At 40.4% G+C, this 17,618-nt stretch overlaps 2 protein-coding genes across 2 annotated transcripts in view; one reads left to right on the forward strand and one right to left on the reverse strand.

Annotated features, from left to right (window-relative positions):
• Nucleotides 1-17,618, forward strand: part of LOC141760961 (bolA-like protein 2) — a 246,952-nt gene that overhangs the window by 25,084 nt on the left and 204,250 nt on the right. The gene's annotated exons all lie outside the window — the stretch shown is intronic.
• adam19a (ADAM metallopeptidase domain 19a) overlaps nucleotides 1-17,618 on the reverse strand; it is a 169,445-nt gene that overhangs the window by 19,566 nt on the left and 132,261 nt on the right. The window contains exons 10-16 of the mRNA XM_074624422.1: nucleotides 16,569-16,653; nucleotides 14,253-14,395; nucleotides 13,606-13,783; nucleotides 10,621-10,710; nucleotides 8,431-8,626; nucleotides 5,386-5,494; nucleotides 2,526-2,730 (exon numbers count right to left, since the gene is read on the reverse strand). Of these exons, the coding sequence (XP_074480523.1) occupies nucleotides 2,526-2,730; nucleotides 5,386-5,494; nucleotides 8,431-8,626; nucleotides 10,621-10,710; nucleotides 13,606-13,783; nucleotides 14,253-14,395; nucleotides 16,569-16,653 (1,006 nt within the window). The remainder of the gene's footprint in view (nucleotides 1-2,525; nucleotides 2,731-5,385; nucleotides 5,495-8,430; nucleotides 8,627-10,620; nucleotides 10,711-13,605; nucleotides 13,784-14,252; nucleotides 14,396-16,568; nucleotides 16,654-17,618) is intronic.

Here is a 17,618-nt window from a genome sequence, read left to right on the forward strand (position 1 = left end):
ACGTTATGTTATCTGAGTTAGGATTAATAAAAAGTGTCTTTTTAAGTCTTGTTGGAGGCTTCTCTTGAAAACTGCGGTTCATAATTCAGCATTTTTTTTGTGTAGTACTCCATCACTGAGTTGTGTTAGCATTAATAGTAGTACTTGCATTAGCACTGTATCTCCTGCTTCTGCCTGTTGTTGTGGCTTTTCTATTGTCAGCACGGGGGAATCAATTTAGTGTAGGTGAACGTGTGACTGTGTGATTAGAAGCAGCGGCTTTGTGTTATGTATGCATTTATTGCTGAGAAAAGGCGCCGTTCAATATGATGACTCAAAATTCATCACGCTGGATGGCAGACAATATTCTCTGCTGCCTATTTATAATATATTACTCATGCAGCACTATTCAGCCCTTTCAGCGCGGCCGCACAATAGCTGGAATGGAATTCAAGTGGCTGAATGTGCTGCAGTGGGAAAGCAATATAGACAGACAGAGAAATAGAATTTACTGGTGGAACGGAGGAGACTGCAGATACTCCTGTGTGTGTGTGTGTTTTCATACATATGTATTTCACATGCATAATTCAGTCCTTATTTTGTATGATTTTTGTGTGTGTCTGTAGGTGGGTTTACTCGGAACTTGATATTCCACTCAGCATCTGGATTGCAACCCAAATGAGTATCAGAGGAAGTGGCTTAAACAAACACCTGGCACACAACAGACCTGCTGGGTCCCTGTGACATTTAGCTTTGTATGAAACCCTGATCTTTTATTCAGAGGGAGAATATTAGTGACTAATAGCAACGGGGAACACAGACAACTGACTGCTATCTTTACTTGGACTAAATGAAGTTCTTTCTGCACACAGATGTTGCAATAAAACCAACATGTGAATCCAGATTGCACCAGTTACTGTAGGCTGAACTTCTGTCGTCCACCGGGTACGATCTCCCGGGAAAATGAAGGCTCATACTAACTTAAAGCACTACCATTGCACAACATTGCCACTAAAAAGTAGTTATGGCTAACATGTTAGCAATCTACACATCCATCAGACACAAAGCAACATTTAGAATATACTTGGAGTCATGTTTGTACTATCTATTTTATATTGCTGTGAAAAATCTCCTTCAAACAACTGGATTTATTCAAGTTTCTCACCCAAAAAATTATTTTACAATTACATTTGAACACATAACGTTGTAATTTAGCTTCGCCCAATAGTCCTTTTTCCTGAGCAGACTTTGAACGCCTCATAATAATAACTGAATGGCACCTCCGTTAACGTTAGTAGCTCCGCTATTTATCCAAGCAGGACTGTGCTGCCCACCGGCTCCTAACAAGTAATGTTACTAACTCTCCTCCTGTTGATTACAACACAGGTTTGTTGTTCACAGTGTCGCTTTATCAGGGAAAAATAGGGTGCACCCCTCAGGTTTAGTAGCACTACTAGTACTGTTGAGCGCTTTTTTTCTCTGATCACAATGGTTTTAAGACAAAAATTAAGATTCTTATTTTAAAAAATAACTGTATTTATTGTAATATAAATAAACAATTAGTCCCTGATATTGTTGGCTTAAAAGTGTTTAATCAGTTTCACTACAACGAGTTACAGGGATGAAAAGTGTATTTCTTTCTTTCTTTCTTTCTTTCTTTATTTGTTCATTTGTTACCTCAATACAGAAAATGAGGAAGTTCATCCACCAGCAAAAAGTGGCGCCATTTGCGACCGCCTATATGACCTGTGCCTTAAGCCGGCCCTGGCTGACAGTTCGATTTGTAGCGCGCCAAGCCCGTCACGCAGCGACAGGTGTCAGCCGTCAGTTTGTAGCTTCATGTCACCGGCTTCCATAGATAATGACTTGCAGCGTGTCGCTGTGTTACTCCTAGTGAGAAGCATGATTGTGTTGTTCACTGCTCTTTGATTATAGAACAGAGCGGAGAAGAGACAAAAGATTCAATTATAGATTTGTTAGCCTCGGAAAAACCTCCAGATATCCTGGAACCGTAGCTACAATACACATTACGCAGCTACATGTGTCAGAACCTAAAACACACTTTATCACTTCATCAACAACTTGTGTCTCCTTGCTCTTGAGCTACGGTAGCCAGTACAAACAAAATCACAGTAGGAAGGACTAAGCGAAAGAACTTGAGGAGAGATCTAAAAGAAATGTGGCATTTGTGTTTTTGGCTTGAAAACACAGCTTTAAATCCTCCGTGACTGTGAGATGTGTTGTGCTGCCAGCTGCCTTCTCCCTGCAACCCTCTTCAATTGCAGGCCAGTTCAAAACACCAGGCAGGTGTTGATGTTCTCGGCAGGTGGCCAGATACAGTAATTGTTGAGTCAAGTGTTGGTATTGATCAAAAAAACCCTGTTAACCTCCTGGTCATTGCATTTTGTGGTGCAGGAAAAATCCTCCACATTCACTTAGAATAGCCTGCCTGTGTTGCAACAAACTATATGTATATAAAATATATTACTATTATTACCAACGGACTCTTATCATGATCCCTAAAGCCCAGCCCGGTGTGTGCCTACCTTGCCCTCTCCACACTTGGTGCCGGTCATGACGAGGCCGGGGTCGGGCAGGTCGCCCTGGCCGTCCTGGGTGCTGTAGACGTAGGTGCCGCGGCACTTCACCTCGATGCCGTCCGTCTTGATGGTGGTGTCGATGGACACGGCGTTGGTGCCTTTGGGCTTCTTGGCAGCACTGTGGCACTGGATCTTCCCACACTTTGCATCACTGGGCAGAGACACAAACATACACAATTAGCCTTCACTGTTTAAGGGCGAGTCATTAGAGCTCTATGTTCATGTTTGGCAACTCTGCTTTAGAGTGAAACAGCTCCACACAGTCCCACTGAGCCTGGGTGGCTCCTGAGCAGCTGCTGTGGAGCAGCAGGGAGGAGGGATGATATTACCTTTACTAATATTTATCAGTTAGTCAGTCAATCTGTGTTGTGAATTAGCAGCTGATCCAGCACATGATGGCAGGTGTTTTTTTTAATGTGTGTTGATGTTTATGCGACTCAGGGAGAAGAACTATACAAACCGTTATTCATCATTTAAAGGGACTATAGGTAACTTTTTACACGTATAAATGTTTTTTATTGCCAATATGTGAACAGGTTGTCACCTAACCCTAAAAAAATTAGACCTTCTGCGACTTTTTGGGTTTCCTCTATCGGCCTGTAGACTGCTTGCATGCAGGACGTTTTTTTCTGCTTGCGGCAGGACCGTGAGTGGTGAAGCAAGAGAGAGAGAGCGGCGGCGAGTGTGTGAGAAAATGAGCGAGCGGCGGAGCAGAAGACAGTTAGTTTAGCTTTGAGGATATAAAGTGAATGTTCAGTGGAAGTTGTTTAATCGGAATATCTATATTGTAGAGGGAGAAAATACTCTTTCTTTTTTTGTCAACAGCCACATAAAGTAACAGGTAACACACACACACACACACACACACACACACACACACACACACACACACACACACACACAGAAAGACAAACAGAGGATTAAAGAATGATGGGCACACAGCAGCTCTGTCTAGATTATTCACACGTCTTATATAATAAAACAGGCAGATAGTGCATTTCCATATCCTCTAATCAGCTCTGTGGCTCACTGTGGCCAGAAAACACTCTAATGACTCCTGTGGGACTCCGTAATTGATTTGGGCAGTGGTGGTTCATACGATGCAGCCGTCAACCACTTTAATCCACAGCCTCATTTACATAGCTAAGTCGCTAATTTGGCTCCGTAATGAGCTGTGGCGCTGTGCCAGGGAGACTCGGAGGCCTTGTGTTTACGGTGTACAGAGGGCCTGACTCTGTGCGAGAAGGTTCGTATGTCAGGATGAAGGGATGAAACACTCAGTTCAGTTCAAAGAGCGCTCGCTAACAGCAGCAGAGATCTGCAAAGAACCGAATGTTCATATGATGACTACAAGACGACAGAAGTGAACTGTGATAGTAAGAAACCAGCACTTCTGTTATTATCTCATTAAAGCTGCATTTATTCTGGTGAGAGTTCTGGTAAGCTGAGAAACGTAGATATAAAACAGTAGATGTGACGTGTTCTGATGACTTGTCATTAGAACACATGGGTCCAGTTTTAAACTTGCTGTAATTGGTACCTATGGTGAAAGACGCTGTCCTTATAACCCTTGTAATTTTCTAATAAATACACCAACACTGTTTTGTATTCTAAGTAATGAGTGGAAGACTACTGTGTGTGTCTAAAATGAACAAAATAATTGATTATTATAGCTCCAAGAGTACAAATCATGTTTTTAATCATGACTATAATCTCATATTTGTGCATTTATATTGCAGACAATGATTTTATTTTTTCAATTTGGCCTGAACTTAATATGTATGTATTTCTGAATGGCTCGTATACTACATTAAGAAATATCTTTTATGTATCGAAATCCTAAATAGAAACACATTTATGCAAAAAAAATAAAATGAAATGACACACATCAGACCGGTACATACGGGTACTTTGCAAAAAGTCAAGGCAGCGCCCCCTTTTGGGGAAAAGAAAACCGAAGATCCCATAGACTTCAATGCAATTTGACGTATGTTTGGATTGTAATTTTGACAAGTTCGTATGTATCCATCTCTTGTTATACAAACGTTTGTTTTATACACATATCTAATAATTATTTTGCGGCCGTACCTGAACCTGAGCGTTGTTGATACCTTAATAAATGAAGGTTGATCCAGACATCTCTACATATTTGATTGAATCCCGTTAGGCTAAGTGTTGTCGGTAAATAACCAACGTGTTAACAGCGAACTGTTTGACAACACGTAACGTATGTGCCTCAAATCTCGGTGTGAAAGCCTCGGTTAACCCGCTACACAACAGCTTTTCATCATTTTCTCTCCTGTGACAGTGAGTTTCTTTCCCCCAAAAGGGAGCACAGCCTCGGCGATGACGCCATGCTGGTCTGGTCTATAGCTTGGAGCCATAAAGCCCCTCTATTAGATCTTTTTTAGGACATGGCAGGAGAATAAATCAGCGTTTTGGGATTTATTGTTGGTGAAACCAACTACACAGAAACTCTTCAGCATAGCGTTATTACTATCAGCAGTTTGTTTAAAGTAGAAGTTTGGAGACATGTTTCAACTTCTTCTGTTTACTCTGTTACAGTCTATGAGGGACGTGGGATTGGTTTCCCCCAAAAGGGGGCGAGCCTACTCTGGATGACGTATTGCCGGTCTGATGTATGTGAGTATTTCATTTCACATTTCAGGATTTTTTTCTTTTCCTGGAACAAATGGCCTTCCATACATACCAGTCTGTAATGAAACACACATATACAGTATGACATAGAGTAGAATATGTTTTTGTATGTGTGTTATGATGTGTCAGTATCACCAGCATCTCTTACGTTTTCAGACACTTCATGTAGTTGCCGTGTTCATCTTTCCCACAGTTCCCAAAAGCGTTCCCTGCTGCATTGACGTCTTCAAAGCAGGCATCATGGGCCGGTCGAGCTCCTGGAAACACAACATATCCCATCAGCCCCCTGGACTCTGTTTACGTGTACCTTCTGATGGCTAACAATAATAGCAATGTTCTCATCCAAAGACATCAAATGTTAATTTGCTGACTCATAAAGGTGTTGGCAACAGATAGACACTGGTCTACTGCACAGTGGCCACTGTACAAACACACACAGTGTTAGCCCTCCTTCTGCTACAGAGATGCTAAGAAAACATGTGGCAAATATGAGATTGTAAGATCAGCCAGGACAATGTGCCTGTTTGCTGTCAAAGCCACAGTCAGATGAAAAGATCAATATCAATTTCATTCACCACATGTAGAATCAAGAGTCAGATGTTGTGTGTGGAGCTTCAGCTGAGCTAAAACACGGCAACCGCTCTATGAAGACGGGATCTGTCAGATGCCAGCTGTTTGCTAGGAATAGCTCCAAAGCTTACGTTTTCTAAAACAACAAAGTCACATCTTCTGATTTCTATTTTCTACATGCAACATGTGAATAAGACAGCTTTGGAGCTGTTGGAAGGTGGAATTGTTTCACTTTTAAGTTTAATAGCTTCACCTAGCTAAAACTAATGCAGTCTAATACAACAGCTCTGCAACATGAAGGGCACATTAGTATAATAACAGATAACAGAAACACCACTCTGAATAAGACAATACAATACAACAGCACCACAAAATACAGCCTCCAAAATGACCAAACACCTCTTTAAAACAGGTTCAACATAAACTGGGAGAGGGGGGATAAAAAATATTATGAGAACAAAGTTGTAATATTTCGAGAATAAAATAATGTATTTCATTTATTTATTTTTATTAGGGCTGTCAATCAATTCACATATTTAATTGCGATTAATTGCATGATTTTCCATAGTTAATCCCAATTAATCGCATATTTTGTATCCGTTCAAACATTTTTTTTATTTATTTATTTAACCTTTATTTAACCAGGTAGTACTCATTGAGATTAAGAATCTCTTTTGCAAGAGAGACCTGGCCAAGACAAGCAGCATTTAATCATACATTAAAGTTTCAGACGCCACAACATAAAGCAAATGCAAAATAAATACATAGCATAATATCATACAAAACACATTAAAATCAAGTGTTTGAAGCCAACGTTAAAGTGAAAATATTCAGACAGCTCCCGATTGACTCTGCTTCTAGGTCTTTCATTAATGTTTTAAATTCATCAAAAGTAATCAGATTTTCCAGTTTCAACTTAGCTTGCAGTGTATTCCAGGAAAAGGGAGTGGAATAGCTAAAGGCCATCTTACCTAGTTCTGTGCAGACCTTAGGTACAGATAATAAGTACAGGTCAGACGAGCGTCGGCTGTAGCTGCCAGTGTTGCGCGATATGAGAGTGCACAGATAAGAGGGGAGCATACCAAGAATGGACTTATAAATAAATGTGAGCCAACGTTTGTGCCTCCGCTTAGACAAAGAGGTCCAATTAGCCTTGGTGTACAGAGTACAGTGATGTGTGAGCACTTTACAGCCAGTCACAAACCTCAGTGCAATATGATAGACAGTATCTAACATTCGTAAACACTGGGCAGATGCATTCATATAAATGTACCTTACAGGAGATTTGTCAAGTATTTAATACTCTTATCAACATGGGAGTGGGCAAATATGCTGCTTTATGCAAATGTGTGTATATATTTATTATTGGAAATCAATTAACAACACACAAAAAAAGACAAATATTGTCCAGAAACCTTCACAGGTACTGCATTTAGTATAAAAATGCTCAAATCATAACATGGCAAACTGCAGCCCAACAGGCAACAACAGCTGTCAGTGTGTCAGTGTGCTGACTTGACTATGATTTGCCCCAAACTGCATGTGATTATCATAAAGTGGGCATGTCTGTAAAGGGGAGACTCGTGGGTACCCATAGAACCCATTTACATTCACATATCTGGAGGTCAGAGGTCAAGGGACCCCTTTGAAAATGGCAGTTTTTGTCGCCAAAATTAGGCGTAAGTTTGGAGCGTTAGTTAACCTTCCTTCGCGACAAGTTAATATGACATGGTTGGTACCAATAGATTCCTTTTTGTAGTTTCATATGATACCAGTGTCTTCACTCTAGCTTTAAAACTGAGCCTGATACAACCTCCGAAAGATTGATGCGTTAATGCGTTACAGAAATTTGTGCCATTAATTTGAATTTGCATTAACGCGTTATCGCATTAACTTTGACAGCCCTAATGATTATTGATTATTTGATTATTCATTTGAATAATTCATCATTATTTAGTTAACTAATTTCCCTTCTGTAAAATTACAACTTTATCCTCATAAAGTTATGACTTTGTTCCTCAATATTACAAAGTTGTTCTCAACATTATGTTAACTCTACTCTCAAAGTCTCAGTTTTTTTCCCGAGCAGTGGCATTACAACAGCCTTGTTTTTAGTCTTTGTAAAATGATAATAATAATAATAATAATGCATAATAATAATAATAATAATGCAGAAAAATAAAATAAGTTGATGCACAATAAAAGTCAATGTGTTGCTTTTATCTATTGTACTCTGTTGTGCTGCTGTATAAACGCTGCCGTGCTTGTGACTGCAGAGAGGGAAGAGAACAAATCCGTCTGGCTTTGATGAGTGTTTATTTTGACAGACTAGTGCCAGCTCATGTTATTATTCATAGTATTAATAAACTCTGACGTACCGTGCAGCACAACTGCTGTCAAATCTGTTGCTGTTGTTTAAAGCACTTTTGCACCAATACCCGGCTATTAGCAGTTGAACTCCCAGAGTAAAAGCACTGACCTTTAAAATCTCCTCTAAATCCCTCATTTCAGAGTGTTTAAACAAAGGCTTACCACCGGTCTGAGGGCATGTAAATCCCTGTAATACGGAGTGAATGGGGTTCAGTGTACGCTGTGTATCGTGTGGTAGTAGACTTTTCCTTACCGTAGCCCCAGAGCTGCAGGCACTGCTGTTCATGGGTGAGGCACATGCCGTTGTAGCAGTAGGCCACTCCGTACTGACAGGCGGAGCCGTCCAGCAGGTAGACGTTGGAAGGACAGTAGGGAGACGCCCCGGTGCAGTACTCTGGCAGGTCACATGCCCCCGCTGGCCCTCGACACATGGTACCTGCCTGCTTCAGCTGGCGGAGACAGGGAACAAGCAGTGAGAGGAGGGTGGGGAGGGAAGGGAGAGCACAAGACATCTGAAACTACATGAAGATCACCTCTGATGTGGTGAATCTCAGAGGGATGAAGCATACTGGACCATTTCTTGTAGTAAAATATAGTTTAAAACCTTTATTATTTCAGGTGATAGTGTGTTTAAACAGTGAATAGCCCCTAATAAAATTTGTATTTAATAAATTATCACAAACTAATAGCATTACAATGCTGTTTCCAGGGCAGAAGTACTGGCTGGAATCTCTTTATAATATAAAACTATGTCTATTCTATAGTAATGCAGAGAGAATGGAAGGAAAGTGGATCAATATGAGCCCATTAGCTCCTTTTGGCCTCGGAGCCTCAGAGCAGATTTTTGGCGATGCAAAAAAAAAAAAAACGGTCAGAGAAAAATAGTAGGAATGTATGGACAAAACAAGATGACATAAGCACTGTAGTGTTTTCAAACTGTGGAATACAACAACCTATTGTGGTATGTAACTATGTGGTTATATCTTTACAAGGCATGAAGTCAACCTGAAGAACTTTAATAGCAGTAAATAGATACTAAACACGTCGGGCTGACCTTTCAAACATCTAGTGTATTTCCATTAAATAAAACCTTGGGTAGATAGATAAACAATATACAATATATGTAGCTGTTACACTGTACAGTGCACAAATGCTTTTACTAGTAATAGTTTATCACATAGCTTGAGGGCAGAGGTCAAGGGAACCATTTGAAAATGGCCATGCCAGTTTTTCCTCGCCACAATTTAGAGTAAATATGGAGCGTTATTTAGCCTCCTTTGCAACAAGAATCTAATGGATTCTTTAGGTTTTGTAGTTTCATATGATACCACTATCTTCACTCTAGGTTTAAAATTAAGTCTGTTACAACCTAAAAATTGCAGGTTGCGTTAATGCGTTAAAGAAATTAGCGTCGTTATTGCGTTAACTTTGACAGCCAGCTAGTTTTTACTAAACTTAAACCAACTAAAAGCTGCATAATAGCTTTTCTTGGGCACTTCGGGGCAGCAAATCACACTGAAAGCACAATATCCGACATATTAGCTCCTCGTACAGTTGTTATAGCAATCGAAATTAATACGAATTTGACTGTTCCCACATCCAGCAGACACAGAACAACATTAAAATTAATTTGGATTTGTGTCCACCTGAAGAATGTAAGGCCAATATGCTCTCTCCTTTTAGCTCCGTTTTGGTCTCCACCACCTCCTGAGAACAATATCTGTCTCTTTAGCTGCTAAACGCTGCACTATTAGTTACCCAGCTAGTCTCCCAACTGTGTTTGTCTGCTGATTGCTGCGGAAAACCCAAAACAATGAGTTAAGAGAGGCTAAAAATCTCATAAAAATATTCACAAGTGTAGCTTTAAGGGGAATTTTTAAAACTTAAAACAAGCATTATGATGTTGAATGGAATAAAATATAAAAAAAGTATCTATTTGGTATATAATGAAATAAAATAGCAGCCGTGGCAGTAGAACTGAAGAAAAGTATGTGTAATGTGCACCTCTGTGTAATACGTATAAGGAGGATATTAACATATACAGCCTGTACAATAAGAGGAGATTGTGTATAGAAAGAGGAACAATATTGTGATGCAGAGCGAAAGGAAGTAAAGCTCCTCTTCTTCAGACGGCGCAAAAGTTAATTCCTTCTTCAGTATTTTGACTCTCCTGCCAGGTTAAAGCTCAGTCAAATTGGGGTTCACACTTGCGGGTATTACAATGGGATGTCAGGATTTGCATTTGTACCGTGAGATGAGAGCACAGATGAAAAGTGTAGGTGTGAGCCGTGCTGTGATGGGAGCTGACACACGCTGCGGGTACAGTATGTCAGCACACTGACATGATGACTGACAGTGAACTAATGATACTGAGATAGTACAGCAAGCAAGGCGAGCTCCCCTCCTACGCCACGCTGCCTGCATGTGTGTGTGTGATTCTTACTTTGCAGCCCTCGCAGCACACTCCATGTGCACACTGGGCCTCCTCCTTCAAGGTGCAGTTATTGGCATTGCAGCAGTCATTGGTGCATTCCTGTCACACAAACACACATATGTTATCACAACTAAGTCAACACAGATCAAACACATAATTCCCTAAAGTTACACACCCTCATACTCAATCCACCTCACTTCACCTCTTCTTCAACATCACACATCAAACGGTACCACTTTCTGATAAGTTGCCCTTCAGGAAGGGTTTATAGATTGTAAGTAATGGCTTTATTAAACCATTTATAACAACAGCATTTGGGTTGTGAATTGTTTTACAAATAGATCTACAGTTTTAAATGTCAGCATGTCATTAATGCAGGGAGATGAACCGTCTGGTAAGCAGTTACAGATCCTAGTAAGTCTTTAATAAGGGGTAATAAAATCAGGTCTGCAGTTGTGAATGTCAATAAGACATTAATTAAAGATAATAAACATCAAGTCAGCGGTTAAGTGAGATATTAAAAAGGGTAATAAACCATCTTGCCAACATTTATACATGTTAGTATGTCCTTTTTAAGCGTAAGAAAAAGGCGGTCATTGAGGAAAAGATTTTAAAAATAGCAGCAGTTATAAAACGTATTAAGTCATTAATAAAGAGTATTAACATAAGTTGGCCATTACAGATGTTAGTAAGTCATTAATAGAGGGAAATAAACATCTGGTTAGCAGTTATAATTGTTAGTAAGTCATTAATAAAGGGTAATAAACATATAGTTAGCAGTTATAATTGTCACTAAGTCATTAATAAAGGGTAATAAACATCTGGTTAGCAGTTATAATTGATAGTAAGTCATTAATAAAGGGTAATAAACATCTGGTTAGCAGTTATAATTGTTAGTAAGTCATTCATAAAGGGTAATATGCCACCAACTCAGCAGTTTTAAACGTTAGTAAGACATTAATGAAGGGTAATAAACCATCTGGTCAGCAGTTATAAATGTTAATAAGTCATCCTAAAGGGTAATAAACATTAAGTTAGCAGTTCTAAATGTTAGTAAGTTATCAATAAAAGGTAATAAGACATCAATTCAGCATTTATAAATGCTACTGTGTTATTAAGAAAGGGTTGTTACAGCTTACAGGTATGCTGTTGTAAATGTTAATAGGTTGTTAATTAACACACACAACTTCCCGGATGCCCTGCAGCGCCACACAGCAACAGGTTTTAATGATAAACCAAAAAGCTAAAAAGACAAATCTATTATGTAGGGTAACACACACACTCATTAGACACTTCTAGGTAGCAGTTCCACACGATTGACAACTGTGACAGACAAGTCACAATTTGAACAGATGTCGGCGGGAAGAAAATAAATACAATCCAGAGACATGATTTTTTGCTGCTGCTCTTCTATCAAACCATGTACACAAAGAAAACATCTCCTGTTGCCATGGCGCCCTCTGCCAAGCCATGCTTACACTCAAAACAAATGTGGGAGTTAACTCCAGCAAGAGAAAAAAAAAAGCCAAGGATACCAGCAAGAAAGAACAGAGAGGGGATTATGGGTGAACACATCACATCACAACAACAGGAAAAAGCACTGACTTTTTGTAGTGTGATGATACGAACAATAAGACTGAGCCAATGTTTGAATTTTAAAACTGAAATGCCAACTTTCTGATATTTTCAAAATAAAAACGTTGCCTCTCTGGCTTTACTGTAACAGATTTGGTTTTGAAAGGATTCTAACATCCCTTCTTAAAAAACAGAAAAAGAGGATTGCATTTAGTTTATAATCTGGAACTCCACACCCATATGCATGTCGTGTGTATCATACATTTGGTAAATCACAAGATGAGTCCTGAAAGCAGCATTCTGCAGCTCGTCTCATTTGCATTGCTAAGAACAGGTGGCCTGTCAGCAGCCTGAGCTGGACTGTCAGCTCCGCTCTGAGTGGGAGTCATAACAAACGGCCCCGTCAACGGCGCTGCTGTTGTCAGCTACCAATTTGCTTCCTCTGTTTTCAATTTGCTCTGCAGCGTGAACCAAAGTAGGTTTACTTAACCTCTGGGTTTATTGAGCGCAAACACTTCATCCCGATTTGAGGAAACTTTAAGCAATCTTTCAGCTGTGTTGCACGAAGGCAACGCAGAGCGCATCGTTGATGAGGCCGCGACGACGCTGCTCTACGCAAAGATAAACCTGAAGTAAATGAGTAAGAACAGCTGCTATTTCCACCACTAACGTGTGAAAACTAACAAATAGATCAGTTTCACTTCATGTTATACTACACTTAATGTATATTATATATAAAGTTCTTATTTCATGGATGTTTAAACTCCTATTTTTCTTATTTCTATTTGGATAAACATGGTCCATCACGCTTTGGGTGATGCAAATGTTATAGAGTTTACCAAAGAAGCTTTACCTAAACCTATTTTTCTTTTAGCCTGTACTTGTTTAACAATATAATCTTAACTCAAGGGCCACTTACTAGCTTTTTATAGAGCATTCAACCACATCTCACCACGTCTTCATCAGCAACTGGAGTTTGAAAACTCTGGAAAGAGCCACTAACTGGACCTTCAGTTGAGGTCATTTCCAAGGTCAATAATGAACTTTCACTCTAATGTACTTAGTATTTACTCTCTATTTAATGTATTTATTTTAGAGCTGATGTGTGTAATGTAGGCAATAACTCACTGTCAACAGGGTAACAGAGTAAAGGAATAGCTCATGTGCTTTCTTTCCGAGAGTGAGATGTGAAGATGGATATCATTCTCATATATGTGTGTTAAGTAGAGAGCTGGAACAAAGAGTAAAGAAGCAAAGAGGTGAAACTCTGGTGCTTTTTTGACAACAGCCGCTAGACGGTGCTGCGGTAGCGATGCCACTATTTGTCTGTGGCCATCACTAGAAATGATTTGATTTGCAGAGGTAGTTTTATGGGGTTGATTAGTTCAGACAACAACATAACTGACTAAATGTGCTCACATCAGGTTCTCCGCAGTCACACTCTTCTCCGTCCTCCACGAAGCCGTTGCCGCACTTCTTGCCCCCCACCAGGTCCTTCATGTTGGGCATGTTGAAGAGACACATGCCACCTCCCTTCTGGAAGTAGCTGTCCAGGTCACGTTTGCTGCAGCGACTGAAGACGCGTGGGAACGGATGCCTGGAAAGGGACATTTTTCATTTTTGAGGAGCAAAATTTGCAAAAAATATACTATGAACATTATTCTGTTCTTTCTTTTCTTTGTGGAGATGTGACAATAGTTCTTTGTGTTTCTATGTGTGGTGTGTTGAAGTGTTGTAGGACAACATACAAAGGCTTTCACTACCGGGAAATGTTGTCTTTCATTCAGTTTAATGTCAAGGACAACACAGGAAATAGAATATCAGTGAAAACTGCTGATTAAAAATCTATGATGATCATAATAAAGTAGAACAAAAGTTTGTGTTTTTACATCTGAGAGAAATCAAAAATCTCAAGTGACAAGGCGAGCTCTCCAGGCGGCCACATTAATATGTAAGTTGTTTTTTTCCTTCAGCTGATGAAAGTGTTATTGTTATGTCAAGCTGTTCAGCTCAGTGTATAGTAAGCAGGTTTGGTGCTGAAGCCTGTTGAGATGCTCGAGGCTCACCCGGTGGCGGCAGCCATCACGCAGCCTCCCTGCTCAGCGGTGGCCTCCACGCAGCAGCCGTCATGGTCGTGGCTCATGCCGAAGTTGTGGCCGATCTCGTGGGCCATGGTGGCCGCGGCGCCGATGGACACCTCTGAATGGTCCTGTGGGTGAGTTAGAGGGAGGTCTCATTTAGATGTGGAGGCTGATAGGCATGGCTGTATGAATGCAAACATACAGATTTTAAGTACAGACTTCACGCAAGAGCCTGTTTTAATATGTGCCAGGCCATTTATGAGCTCCCCCCTCCCTGTTTGTCCCATTCTCAGTGTGGTTTGGAGGACGGAACCTGCCAAAAAATAAATGAATAAATAAATGAATGACTTAATAAATAAATAAAAATAACCTTCACGTCACACCACATGACATCATCAACACCAAGAATACAAAACATGTATCATATGATGGTTGAAAGGGATTTTTGTGTAGATATATGACAACTTAATTATTAATTTTATTATTAATTATTTTCTAGGGCTGTCAATTGATTGACATATTTAATCGCAAATTAATTGCAAATTTTTTATCTATTCAAAATGTACCTTAAAGGGAGATTTGTGAAGTATTTAATACTTTTATCAACATGGGAGTGGGCAAATATGCTGCTTTACGCAAATGTATGTATATATTTATTATCGGAAATCAATTAACAACACAAAACAATGACAAATATTGTCCAGAAACCCTCACAGGTACTGTATTTAGCATACAAAATATGCTCAAATCATAACATGGCAAACTGCAGCCCAACAGGCAACAACAGCTGTCAGTGTGTCAGTGTGCTGACTTGACTATGACTTGCCCCAAACTGCATGTGATTATCATAAAGTGGGCATGTCTGTAAAGGGAAGACTCGTGGGTACCCATAGAACCCATTTACATTCACATATCTTGAGGTCAGAGGTCAAGGGACCCCTTTGAAAATGGGCATGATAGTTTTGAAAGTTACGTTAATGCGTTTAAGAAATTAGTGGCGTTAAAAACAAATCTGCCCTAATTAAGATTAATTAAGATTCTGATTCTTCTATGGGTCCCAAACAGTAAGGCACACATATGAGTTCATGTGTTTGAAGTGGTTAGATGATGCAAAGTTGAAGCTTAACTCCTGCAGAAGTGTCCTCGTTCCAGAGGTGAAAAAGTGAAACTCACCAGAGTGGAGCTGCGTGAACACACACAGCAGCGACAGTATTCTGATGTATTTAGCTCCTCTTTGATCCGCTGAAAGCTGTCATTCACTCTTAACTCGGCTTCTGAATTATGCATACTGTATAACATAGGGATGTGTTAACTGTCTGGAAATGCCGATGTTCTGCAGTGAAATGCTTCTCATGCTATTTAGCGCCCTGCGGGCCAAACCACAGAGGTAATGTGTGTGAAGTGTTGTGCTGGTTCTGTCGTGGCGAGCGGCTCAGTCGGTAACAGGACATTTGGATTCTGCAGACCACCTCTGCACACAGGAGAGCTAACAGCCCATTAGAAGCTAATCAAGCTTGGAAAAGCTATCGATCTCTCCGGCTGCGTCCATTCAGTCCACTGCACACGTATATGAAGCCATACAGATACACAGGCTGGATAATACTACATAGAGGGTATTTTTAAAGGGCGGGTCATTTATTTGGGGTAGTTTTTTTATATCATTCTGTAGCTTCCCAGTGGTGTTCCTTATGTATTCAACATCCAAATTTTGATGGAAGTTGGATATGGTCACCCTAAAATTGACACTGAGCACTGCGCTCAAAGTTCAAATTATTCCAACTTTGACCTCGGCTGCTGCTGACCTTTCAAAGCGTGACCAATGAGAAGAGCTGCAACTGTTGCCTAGAAACAGTGAATGGCGTTCCGTGCGCTCTTTGTGAGGACATATTTTACCTGCTGCCTCTGCAAGGCTGTGCACCCTTCCTCGCTGTCACTGAAGAGCAAACCTCTTATCATGTGAAGGCAGCTTCACACATGACCCACTCTTGATATCCAATTATTGATTAGTGCAGCTTTGACTTCTCACCTTGTTCGATCACCTTTAACCTAATCACGATTCAATCCCTAATTTCAACTTTGACCCGAAAAGAAAACCCTAAAGCTGATGCAAAAACGAAGAAGTGTTGACCAAAAGTCTATATTTTAGAGGACATTCTGCTCGCACAAAAAAAGCACAGACAATCAATAAAAGATGAATTCAAGCTGGGAGGAAATATTGAGGGTAAAAAAAAAAAAAAAGAGAGTTTCAGGGGGAGGAAATGATAGAGTGGAAGAAAAGAGGAGAAATGTATTCCCACGTACCACGTTGATGCCTCCAGAGTTTTCCAGGCTGCACATCCCCTCCAGCGGCGCCATCCCGATAGTCGTCCCCTTGAAAATCACACCGCTATCGGAGCCACACAAACACACACACGCACACACATAACGAAAAATCACTTAACCTTAATCTCCTCCCTGTTCACTTACAGGCTTCCACAGTGGATGCACATTGATTGCAGATGCAGCAGCACTGCACAGAGCAGACATGACGAGCCTGTCAGATGTGGGAGAGGGTGTGCGGAGAACCCCAATCCACCGTGTGGTCTCCTGGTAGTTAGCTTGTCACTTAGCATCCAAAAACAAAATCAAGCTCTGTCTGTTGAATCAAAACAAAATAGGCCCTTTGGTATCAGCACAACTAATTATGGAGCGAGAGGGGCCAACAATTTACTGTTTACGGATGAATGTTTGTTTGTGCGTGTGTGTGTGTGCCGGCAGTCAAACTGTGATGCTGTTCAGCTCAATTATAGCCGACTGAAGCGAGATCTTTTGCTTAATAAAATCCCTGTTTAACTAATCATTTTTCAATTTATACTCTAACAAAATATGAAATTAACTGACCCCAAAGCTGGGAGCGTTTCTGTCAGTAGAGCCGCACACAGGCTCATCGGGGGACGGGAGGTGGATGTGAGAGGATGTGGAGTTAATCAGCTTTCTTATTAGCTGAGGCACACAGTGATGATATGAACTTGTGTGTTCGCACATCAGGAGGGAGAAGAAAGTCTGCAGCTTCTCACTCCAAACAGAAACTACAGCAGCTACTTTCACTGGAAGTTACGAGGTGGGTAGAGTAGCGAAAGCTGCACTTAAAGTACTGTTACTTTGGGAAAACTCAAGTACAAGTAGAAATGACTGGAGTAGCGAGTAACTTAATAAGTAAAAGAAAAAATCCCCCTGCACACTACTGTCTATTCCACTTCTTTGACATCTCTTGATCCGAAACTCTGCTACAGATACAGTCTGGATATCTAGTAGTCTAGTACTGGGATCACAAATCCCCAGGTGAATATTATTAATATTACTCCTAAGACC

Source organism: Sebastes fasciatus, chromosome 22, assembly GCF_043250625.1.
Source record: "Sebastes fasciatus isolate fSebFas1 chromosome 22, fSebFas1.pri, whole genome shotgun sequence".
Classification (NCBI taxonomy): Eukaryota; Metazoa; Chordata; class Actinopteri; order Perciformes; family Sebastidae; genus Sebastes; species Sebastes fasciatus.